The 12,234-nt window shown below is 37.1% G+C and overlaps 1 protein-coding gene across 1 annotated transcript; it reads right to left on the bottom strand.

Annotated features, from left to right (window-relative positions):
* Positions 1–2,717: 2,717 nt before the first annotated feature.
* On the bottom strand, positions 2,718–11,837 carry LOC131970997 (uncharacterized). The gene is made up of 7 exons (XM_059332255.1): positions 11,382–11,837; positions 10,137–10,234; positions 8,123–8,206; positions 7,127–7,274; positions 6,446–6,525; positions 6,272–6,365; positions 2,718–3,777 (listed from the first exon to the last, which is right to left on the bottom strand). The coding sequence occupies exons 1-7, from the start codon at positions 11,491–11,493 to the stop codon at positions 3,368–3,370; spliced, it is 1,026 nt and encodes a 341-aa protein (XP_059188238.1). The 5' UTR covers positions 11,494–11,837; the 3' UTR covers positions 2,718–3,367.
* Positions 11,838–12,234: the final 397 nt, after the last annotated feature.

The raw sequence follows: 12,234 nt of genomic DNA, 5'->3' as shown, positions 1-12,234 counted from the left end.
TGTACATCAATTGGAGAACCGGGCTAGTGTGGCTAGGTTTTAACAAATAAAAGAGATATGTTGCTCTTCTAGGAAAAGTACAGATCTAAATAACGACATTATTCACATGCCTGAATTCCATTTAGCGGCTTCAGTTTCAGGGTCCTGGTATTATATGTGTTATACGTTATAAGAATTAAAGATTCCGTGCAAAGTTTTGCCCTCTAGTAGTGCTATGAGCTGTTTTGATTTCATCAAGTGGTTCTCAATTTTGTTTGTGTGCATATGTGCATGAGGACGCCCATGTACACCATTACATGGTTAAACACTCCAGCCTAAATGGTTGTACACCATTTGACTGAAGCAAAACATCAGCTTGCATACTTGTTTGATAAGGAAGGAAATGCATTAAACACAATCACAGTTCAAGGATATAAAATCGGCAGGTTACTTTTGCTCAATAGTGGTTACAAGTGACCATAACAAGATCATTTTCTGGTAAAAGCTGAACATTTTAGAAGCACAAGTAGAGAACGTGGACTGGTTTGGTTGGTGCAGTAATATCTATGTAAAGTTTGGTAACACTCCCAGCTTTAGCTGTGAAACTCCTGAGTGTACTGAAATGAGCAGGTGCATTTTATTGTTTATAAAATCAACTTTTTTTTACATTCAATTTTAGAAATATAGTGGAAATCTATAGGCACCATGTGTCGGGAAGTGGTCGAAATACTGCTGCAAAGTTATGCTGTTTTTTAATGTTTCATGGTGATTTTTCATCCAGTTTCACCTAGAAATTAAATATCTGTTCACCAACGTCTGACTTCTGATTGTACTAAATGATTGACAGAATGGAGATGAAATAGTGTTTTTCCTGAAGACTTCTCTGAGCATCTCTGTCCATTCTTCAGGGACATTCAGCAGAAAATACCTTGTGGGTCCTTTACGCTTTTTAATGTCCTCTTATGTAAACATGTACAGTTCTGTATATAGATATGTGCCTCACCTTCTGCAGCCCGTATCTTTGGTTAGATTTAGATTAAAGTGCCCTTGTGACTGGTTGAAGTCAGTAGCATCAAGCCCACATCCACCATGTGGTGTGCATATTTAATGTGTGTTAATAATTGAAAAGCCTATTGAAAGATTCACAAAGACTGCAGCATGAATGTGTGACAGTAAAATGTGTGTTTTTACGTAATTATGTCATTTTAACTGTTTGCAACTTAGCAAATCAACTCATGTTACATGAGAATTATGAAACAGGATTTGAAAATTACAGTTTGACTATATTTGTAATCTTCCCATTTTATTTTTCTATAGTTGCTGTAAGGATAAACTCTTGTTTGTATGAATCTTTATCAAATATAGCAAGGTGCTCTTTGTCTCTGCAGTGTTGTGTTCCTGTACTCCTCTGTCCTTTGTACCGAGCTCCAGCTGGCAAGAGGGACCACAGAAGATTGGATGTGATATTTGGGGCGGCCTTTGACCTCCATCCTATAGCTCAGCAGGAGCTTGTCTGGCCTTTGAGGTGAACAGTGTGTGTCAGCTGTGAGTGTGTGTGAGGGAGAAAAGTAAAATGGATTGACAGATTGTGTGTGTGTGTGTGTGTGTGTGTGTGTGTGTGTGTGTGTGTGTTCGTCCTGTTCACATACAGTAGATGCTGGGAGCGCAGACAGGCTGGGCGTTTCTGTCCTGACTGCCGTCTCTGCATCTGTCTGTATATCTCTCAATCTGTCGTATGGATTCTTGTCCACTAATGCACACACACACACACACACACACACACACACACACACACACACTATAGCACATATGAAGACATGTGGAGTGGCTCACACACCTCCTGTCAAGCTTAGTTATTGCTACTTCAGCACTTTCCAAACATGCATACTGAACATGCAGAACAAAAATCTGCATTAAAACATGCTTCAAGCACATGAATATGGTCGTGATAGTTATATTTTTTTTATTTTATTAACGCTAGTGATTACAGTATGTATTTTAATCTGAGCTCATTTCAAATGAAGAAACGTCAACTTTATGCACTAATTATTTATTTAAATGTCCCAAACAATTTTAAATATCCAGATTTATTTATACAGAGAGGGCAAATGTTCCCTCAAGTATTAATATATTAAATTATAATTATTAAAATTCCTAGTGTACTACACCCTATTTATGCACCCATTGAAGGCCCAAAATCACACAAACTCTCATCATTCATACTACATGTGACATGGACATCCTAAAAGTGAATTTTATATGATCAGGCTACCATTTTTGTAGCTCATATATATGTACACTTTCTCGCTTTCTCGTCATGTGTAGGTCCAGACAGTGCTACAGGGTTCCCGACTTGCTTCCACTTCACTGAGCCCCTGCCCCCCCGACACACTCGCACACACACATACATACAGTCTACCTCATGGCCAGTTTCTCAGACACAAAGGAATATTAATGTACAGTTCATTGTCTCATTATATCAATTTCAAAGGTCAACTAAATCTAAGTTTTGGGATACATCTGTTGCCGAGACATCTCCAATACTGACAAAGCTCAAAGCATTGGGAAATTAAAAAGTCAACAGCAGAAATGAAAACCTAATTGAAAATAGTTGTTCTTTGTAAACTAATGGCATGGCATAACACAAGAGTTTAGTGAGAAAATTCGTTTTTTTGTCAATTGTGTGAAATAATCCTTTAATACAGTTTTACAGAAAGCTAGGAAACCCACAAATTTGATGAAAAAACGTTTTATTTACCCTTGCAACACAATCCTTAAGATGATTTTTATTTGATTCAAATTAAACATAAAGTTCTCCTCAAAACACAAAAAAACCCTCAGAATTACAATGAGACGCCATATACACAATACTGAATCAAATCACAGCATAAAAGCATGAAAATATAGTTCAGATCCTTACATTTCTCTTACTACACATGTATATTTAACACGATTACTGTTTGTGCATCTCAGTGCAATTATATTTCATCCTGAATGAGAAGTTTCTCTCCCACATTAAAAAGCACTTCAGCAGTGTAAGAATTTGCTGCTGTGCTGAGGAAAGTGTTTCATCAAATATCCCGTGGGTAAAATACTTATACTTTATATGACACACATCATCTTCACAGGTTGTACAAAAGTAAAAGGAACAGGCATGCTTAAAGCTGTAATAGCTGGATTACTGAATGGTCATTTTATTGTATGATGTAATGTAAATAATGCAGAACAGAACGGCAGCTGCTGTCTTTGTATAAAGAAACAAATATGGATTAGAGTCAACAAAAGCGGCAACATTTTTAATGGAGATTTGAACTGATTTTCTCATCTCTCTTTTTAAACTCCTCCTCCTCACCCCGTCTGTCACACCCAATCACTCCCCCCTCCCCCTTTATCTCCTGTACTCATCCCCGCAGTCCCCTATGAGCACCATGAGGTCCCCGGAGCGTCGTGTCACTGCTTGGATGGCGTCGAGATCTTCCACCGACAGCTCCAGGTCGGGGCTGCAGCTACGCAGACTGTCACTGATGTGTTGCCCCGCCCCTGCGACGCCTAGCCGACAGCCCACAATGACCCCGCCCACTGCCGGGCGATCCAGCACGTAACGTGTTGCCACGCTGGCCACCGAGCATCCATGTCTCCTGGCAGCAGCCTCCAAGGCGACAAGGAGGTCCTGGAAAAGGCTCCAGCCACCCCACGAGTCGATCATGTTCTTGTACTTTGAGAGGGAGGCGGTGGAGAGCTCCGCCCTCGATGTAGGCTCCGGTTTCCCCAGATAACGCTCTGAGAGTAGACCGCCAGCTGGGAGAGCACAGTGAGAGAGGGATGGGGGAGAGTTAAAAGGAGTCAGCGAGGATGGAGTGAAAGGAGAGAGGTGGAAGAGGAGGCGGCATGGATAAACGGATGGAGGAGGAGAACAGATGAGATAGCGAAGGGGCGGAGAGGAGGAAATGGGTGATGCGAATGAAAGTTGAGAGGAAGGGAGGGGAGAGAGGGCAGAGATGGAGACCATTGAGGTCAGAAGGAGATGCAGAGATGGAGGCAGAGGAAGGAGTGATGATGGTGGAGGAGGAGAAAAGAGAGGAGAGGATGTGTCGTCACATTGACTGACTCCATTTCAGAAACCCTCCATTTTACATCTTTACACTGATAAATGTGCTGCTTACATCATTTAACGTTCAGTGAAATTGCTCTACTGGAGCGATATTCATGTACATAAGTAACAGCAAATGATGAAAACATTAATACATGAAGATTGAATGTCTTTTCAATAACATTTATGACATACTGTGCTGTGACTTATAATTTTTATGACAAAGCATGCTCTGACTTTTTCAGAAAATTTTAAGGTCGTACTATCTATGACATTTTTATGTCATTTTGACGTTATACTATGACAATTTTAATTAAATGATGAAGTCATACTATACTGTAACGTTTTTAATGACAGTTAGACATCATACTGTATGGCTTTACTACTATAGGTTTCAACAGACTACAATTGACCCATTTTAAGCATTTTTAGGCTTTTTAAAATTTGAAGATTTTTGACAAAAATTTACATAGTATAGTATGACTTTTTTTTAAGGGGGTCATTTTTGGACGTCAAAAAATATGCTGTATTTTTAACTATTTTGGACAAACTATACATGTATCAAGAGACTATAATTGAGCCATTGAGCATTTTAAAATTTTATGACCTTTTTGTGGAAAAACCTTGATTATAGTATGGTGTTTTTCTCCCCAATTTTTGGGCGTTGTAATGTTTTGATATTTTATTTGGATATATCATACATGCCATTATCAACAATAATAATAATACTATGATGTTTTTTGAGGTCATACTATAGGGCATAGTATGGTTTTACATTTTTTATTACATATAACACAATGCCAGTTTTTATGGCAAACTCTGATAACATTTTTCAGGACGGCTTCTGAGCCCATCAATTTGACATTGTAATCTTACATTTTATTTATTTACTAGTTGTTATTATAAATGTGCATTTACTCCATTATGGTTTACATCTGTTTATTATTTCTGCAAATACAGACTACCTCAAACATAATCATTATTTTGTTTTATAATTAACATATATTTTTGTTTATTTTGTTAATCTTACTTGAATGATTTTTCTTCTGTGATATACACTTAATTAGCATTGGTAGAGGGAGAAGTTTGATTTTCATCGTAAATTAATGATTTCTGAAATTGTTTAGCACATCACAATAAAGAACTTGAAACATTTGACTTTTTAATGACTGGCCTATAAAGTTATAACAAATGTGATAATGTCTTTCTGTTCTATAGTATGAGTTTTGCTATGGTATTTTTTTGAGGGGGTCATCCCATATTACCGTGTTTTTTTTTGCTATTTTTGACAAACTATAATACTACATGTATTAACATACTACAATTGACCCATTTTAAGCATTTTTAGGCATTTTAAAATCCGAACACAAAAAACAAAAAACGACATACGACTTTTTGTTGAGGGGGTCATTTTTGGACATCCCAAAATATAGTGTTTTTCTGTCATTTCTTGCCATGTTATGCCCTAATATGGTTTTTCAGACTAAAATTGACCTATTTTAAGTGTTTTTAGGCATTTTAAAATTTGACAACATACTTTTTTTGGGGGGACATTTTGGAACATCCCATAATATGGGTTTTCTCTTTTTGGACAAACTATACTACTCCATGTGTCAACAGACTATAATTGACTCATTTTAAACATTTTTAGGCATTTTAAAATTTGACAATTAAAAAAAAATCGACATGCTAGAGTATTACTTTTTTTGACGGGGATTTTTGGACGTCCCAAAATATGGTGTTTTTCTGTTATTTATTTGACAAACTATGTTCTAATATGTATCAACAGACTAAAATTGACCCATTTTAAGCATTTTTTACAAAAATCGACATACTTACGACTCACAAAATTTTTAAAACATGCTATACTATGACTTAGGAATCCTCCTAATTCTTATGAAAAACTATATTTTGACTTTTTATGAGATACTATACCATGACTTTTTATTACTTTTATGACACAGTATACTATACTTTACTTTTTCTTGGCATATGATGCTTTGACTTTTTATTACATTTTATGACATGCTAAACTATGACTTTATATGAATATTCATGACATAATATACTAAGACTTTATATGAATTTTTATGACATACTATAATATGACTTTTTTTATATTGCACGATACTAAATCTTTTTATGATTTATATGACGTATTATACTATGACATGTTGATGTGTGTGATGTTCTGTATCTCACCCAGAGTGCCGTAAGTAAGAAGCTTAATGTTGTTGGCTAAACAGAAGTGCTCCATCTTTGCTGCAGGTCGCTGGTCAATCAAAGAGTACTGAACCTGCATGGCAGAAACATTAAATATATGATTAATGGATGCACTAAAGGAGTATTGTATTAACATGAGGGTGGAAGTGATACCTGGTTGCTTGAGATGCGGATGCCTCTGTTGGTGATCTCCTCCAGCCTCTGTGTGTCAAAGTTAGTGAGGGCGAGCTCTTCTGTGGAAAAAAAAGAAGAAACAGGCAAGTCTTCTCAGAATAACAAATCCAAGATTACAGGAAAAAAACATCAAGAAACAGATCTGCGTTCCCTTTTTTGACACTTGAGGCATATATTACTGTGAGAATATGTGTGATCAGCATTACAGTCTAATTCATTGAATTTTTAGTCTGCTGTTCATAAATATTCAAGAGTTCAAATGATCCAATAATGACATAATGGTCCAAATTTCTTTTTAATCTGAAGTTTTCAACCTCATGGCCTTCCTCAGAAGATGAAAACTTTGAGATTACCAAGGACTCCATCAACTGATGAAGCCCATAAGATGCAGTTGAAAGCTCTGATTAAAAAAAGCTTAACTCAAGGTCCACTTACTGGCTTTTTCCAAATTTCAGTTTCTAGGTAATAAATTAAGACATCTCAAATATACATGAAATGCAGCCAATAAAACATTAATATATTGAAACATACTGCATGCACCAATACTGAAATATCCATTATCAGTATTGCTAATATGTTTGGTCAGAGTCTAATATTATTTTTGTTTCTTTCAGTGTATCTGTACTTTACAGTTTGCATTGTGTACTTCAAATTACGTACGTATAAGTCCCTCCTGCTGCAGGTCGGACAGGTGTCCCAGTGCGTCCAGGTATCTTTTGTCTCTATAGTCCCACCAATGGAACTGAACACAGTCCAGACTGTCCACCTGCATACGGGTTAAGGAGCGCTGCAACGCCTTCTCCACCACCTGCACACACAGAGAGACACCTAAGGCAATGTCTCTACTGTCAACAGTAAAAATAAAGACATGAAACCCATTTAATGAGCAGAGTTTCATTCAGTCTCAAGGTCCAGATTCAGAAGTCTCACTGCATAAATTACTGCAACCATACAATGTCAGACAGATATAGCCCAACTGACACTGGATTTCTGAGACTGCCATTGATATTTGGGAGTTTAAAAATCTGATAACCAACAGTAAATCTTTGAAATTAACACATAACGTCAAATTTTAACCGAGATACCTGGACATTTTACAGTTGAAAAATCTACTTGTCAGTGCTCTCTGGTGGACAAAGTATTTTTAATTTCTGTTTTGAAATTTCTGATTACTTATCAGCTGACATACCAATATATGCAAAAAGTCAATACTGGCCAGTATTAGTAGTAGTAGTATTGTACTACTAGTATTGCTCTAGCACTAATATCTGTGAATCTATGAACTGGATCTTTTATCGTAACTAGAAACATGATTTTGGTTTGTTTATCTTTGTTTACTCTCTCTTTATTGGTATATTGTATGTACAAATAACTTGAAACCACAAATAAAATCTGAATGATTACTTGTGATGTGAATTGTGAATGATAAGACCTCATGAAACAAAGGGTATAGATTGAATCATTGAAATGGACACAACACCAAAAAAATTCCTGAGAATTTCTATGAAGCCTTACATTTGTTTAGTCGATCAGTAAAGAGGATGTTTGATTTTTTTTTTTTTTTTACAAAGACGCACACTGCTCTCTAGTGGACAAAAGTGTTCTCACTGTAAAACATGAGCCACTCTTGTCTCGAAAGATCTGTTAGCAGCTCACCTTGCGGCCCATTGGTCCTGGACTTGGTACGTATTTCGTCAGACCCTGCAGAGCTGGGATGTCATCCCCAGATGACTTCCACTTCTACAGATCAAAAAGTCAGAACAATACAATAACAAACTCCAAACATTTGAATTGAGCTGTCAGCTCTCTTTAGCTTGAACTTATAATTCATAACCTATTATTTCCATACAAAATATCTTGCAAATTATTAAATATTGTACAACAGTCCTTTCGACTTTTGAACTGCTAAAAAATACTGTACAGCAAGTTATTTCAAAGCATGCTTGAGTTAAGATCTGTCTGTTGATTAGTTGATTAAAACAGTGACAAAGAGCCTTGAAAGCATGTGCAATGAGGTAAAATGTGAGACAGAGAGAGAGAAAGGCTGGTTGGCGGAGAGAAGAGCTCTGTGTTTCTCTGCACATTATTCCAGGTGAACGACTGAGAGCACGGTCGATACCATTAGACTGTCACAGCACATCAACCACAAAACCTCTGATCTGAGCCTCACCGGGACCTGTGAGTGTGTGTGTGTGTGTGTGTGCTTGTAAAAGAAACGCAGAGAAAGCAAAAGCTACTTCTCATCCTCTTGTGAATGCTTATCTGTGTGTGAGTGCAGTGTGAGAGCATTTCTGAATGTGTGTGTTGAGTATCTGCCGCTCTGTGGAGAACACCGACACTAACAGCTGGATGGACAAATCAATAACCAGGCAGGAACGAGTATCCATCATACTTACCTCAATAAAACTGTATTCAATTGTACAGTTTTCTTCTAAGTGCTGGTAGTTTGCAATACTGATAGCAAAATAAAATTGTTTATAGAAAAAAACTGCAGATAAAGACGAACAAAATGTGATAAAATGGTCAGATCGTGGGATATCACTAGCCGTCCCTGCCAGGAAAACTCTGTTCATCATCACTCTTTTTTGAATCACTCCACCACATTGGCTCCTCTATACTCACAAACACCCACAAAGGAACCCCGCACCTTTGCTAAAACACACCCCACACCATAACAACTAATATTACTCTTTTGGGTTTTTTTTCACTGTTGCAGTAGTCCTGTCATTTTACCATAAGTATTAAGTTCTGTCTTGTCTCACCTGTCATGTCTCGCTTCTATATATACGTTAACTTAAAAAAATTATTAGACCGCCCTTTTTCTTCAATTTCTTGTTCATTTCAATGCCTGGTACAACTAAAGGTACATTTGTTTGGACAAATATAATGATAACAGCAAAAATAGCTCATAAGTCTTTGTTTTAATAGTTGATATCTAGCCATTTTCCATGGTTTTCTTGATAATAACCAAAATCATTATCAAGAAAACCATGGAAAATGGTGTGTAATGTGTGTAAAAAAGTGTGTAAATCTCACACACAGACATGCGCACACACACACGCACATATATACACAGACACGCGCACACACACTGGCCTCAGTGAAGCACCAACTTCAATCTTCAACAGTACATCAGCTCCCTCTTGTGTTTTATATGGCTGAGTCAGGCAAGAAAGAAATGAATCTGGCAAGATGAAGTGTCACAACATCTCACTGTGTGACTGCTGATCTCTCCACAGATCATTCCAGTTAACAATATAAACTAAATCTAAAGCAAATGGAAATTTTGCATGTGACTTTATCTATTAGGGTTTTATTTCAACCCATGCATTTTTAAACATTAAATCTGATGTGGTAGAAATGGTAAAGTTTTTGTCAGGGACCTCATATATATTCAAAGATACTTCAAGAGACCAAAAATATGGAGTAAACACTGACATTTTATTTGAAATCCACTTAAATAATTTAAATAATATTCCTGCATAATAATGCATAATCATTCGTATTGTTGTCATATTTGCCCTTTATAATAATGTCACGTATTGAAAGGAGGAAAACTGAACAAAATAGCAAGTAAGTGCATATGTTACTCATAAACATTACTACATTGAAACATGTGTGTGTGTGTGTGTGTGTGTGTGTGTGTGTGTGTGTGTGCGTGCGTGTGTACCATGTTGAACTTTCCAAATATTTCCTCTGCGGGCCCATAAATGTCTGCCATATCAAATGTGGTCAGACCAGCGTCTACGTAGGCTTGCATGGCCTCAACTGGAGAGACAAGAGGGAAACATTTAGATTCAATGTTTTATTGTTATTATTATTATTATTATTACTGTTAACCGACACATTAAGGGCATGGGACAAGTAGTATCTGACACCTACAGTTGAAACCAGAAGTTTACATATACTATATAAAAAGACACATGTACTTTTTTTCTCACTTTTCCTGTTTTAGGTCCGTTAGGATTACCAAAATTATTTCTATTTGCTAAATGCCAGAATAATGAGAGAAGGATTTTTTTATTACTTTCTTCAAAGTCAGAAGTTTACATACACTAACATTATTATGCCTTTAAACAATTTGGGAAAGCCCAGATGATGCTGTCATGTCTTTGGAAGCTTCTGATAGGTTTATTGACAACATTTGAGTTAAGTTGAGACACACCTGTGGATGTATGTTAAGACACACCTGAAACACACTGCTGCTTTGTGTAACATCATGGGAAAGTCAAAAGAAATCAACCAAGATATCAGGAAGAGAATTGTGGACTTACACAAGTCTAGTTCATCCTTGGGTGAAATTCCCAGATGCCTGAAGGTGCCACATTCATCTGTTCAAATAATTATACCCAAGTATGAACACCATGGGAATGTCCAGCCATCATAGCGCTCAGGAAGGAGACGGGTTCTGTGTCCCAGAGATGAACGTGCTTTGGTCCAAAATGTGCATATCAACCCAAGAACAAAAGCAAAAGACCTTGTGAAGATGCTGGCTGAAGCTGGTAAGCTTCATATAATAACAGTTAACAGGTAAGAGTTTTGTCAGACCACAGGACATGTCTCCAAAAATTAAGGTCTTTGTCACTGTGTGCATTTGCATACTGTAATCTGGCTTTTTTATGTTTCTTTTGGAGTAATGGCTTCTACCTGGCAGAGTGGCCTTTCAGCCCATGTCGGTACAGTACTCGTTTCACTGTGGATAATGACACACTCTTATGTAAAATTCTGGTTTCAACTGTATATGACAGAAAAAGCATCCAGACTCCCAAAGTGACTTTTTTTATAAATATCATAAATTAAGCATAAAATAATATGTTTGGGTTTTGAACTGACAAAACAAAACATTTCAAGAAACAACATTTTATTATACATACATACATATATATTTAAATCATGTAACCGGCTCAATGTTTACCTGCTTTGGCATTATCCACTGATCCGTGCGCCCCGGACACCTGCCACATCCCGTTCAGCACCCGGCAGACCTCCAGACCTCCGGACAGTCTGACTTTAGGCACCGGGGACATCCTGCTGTCAGTGCCGGGAAGAAGCTGCTGGACGCGGATTTGAACAAGGCAAAAAAAATACCGCCGTATTTTAACTTGTTTCCCCTGTCACACTATTATAAAGTGTGGTCAGTTAACTTCATGTATGGTTTGATACTGCAGGATATAAACATTAATAAAAGTAACTTATCTACCACCAGAAACTACAAACTGCGGGTCACAACAACAACGTCCAACAGTTACAAAATACTTTTGCATAAGCGTGTTACAAAAGCCAGCCTATAGCTGACTGTTGATCCGGAAATAAGCTTCTTCTTCAGCTGGTTGGCTGTTGGTTTTCTGCCCTCTACTGGATAAAAACTGTCACTTCACTTCAAAACACCTAAATCGTCACACTGTTAAAATAATAATTCATTTTTTGTCAAAATGTTGTTTTTTTCCCTAAATCATCTCCTCATGACGCTGGCCACCTATGGTAAAATCTCCTCCATCCTCAGGTGATCAGATCATGTGATTTTACCCCTTTAAGATAATGGCCTATGTCAAGTGTGTGACTTAAGCAGATTTATTATGCCAAGATTAAGTCAAGAGAAAATGTGACTTAGGCAATTTTTGAACATGCCTTTATGACTTAAACAAGATATGGTAATACTTTATTTTAAGGTCTCTACATAAGAGTGACATGAGCGTGTCATAAACATGACATGGGATGTGTCATGAACATTAATGACACTTTCTGACAGGCTTGTGTGACTCTTATGT

Source organism: Centropristis striata, chromosome 5 (assembly GCF_030273125.1).
Source record: "Centropristis striata isolate RG_2023a ecotype Rhode Island chromosome 5, C.striata_1.0, whole genome shotgun sequence".
In the NCBI taxonomy this organism is placed as follows: domain Eukaryota; kingdom Metazoa; phylum Chordata; class Actinopteri; order Perciformes; family Serranidae; genus Centropristis; species Centropristis striata.
This window is presented reverse-complemented; position numbering and strand designations above follow the sequence as displayed.

Excerpts from the sequence above, each read along its gene's own strand:
- LOC131970997 (XM_059332255.1), bottom strand. The coding sequence starts at position 11,493 with ATGTCCCCGGTGCCTAAAGTCAGACTGTCCGGAGGTCTGGAGGTCTGC. Across the intron at positions 6,526-7,126 it reads GCAGCAGGAGGGACTTATAC|AAGAGCTCGCCCTCACTAAC; the intron begins GTACGTAATTTG and ends TTTTTTCCACAG. Across the intron at positions 6,366-6,445 it reads TCCGCATCTCAAGCAACCAG|GTTCAGTACTCTTTGATTGA; the intron begins GTATCACTTCCA and ends TCTGCCATGCAG.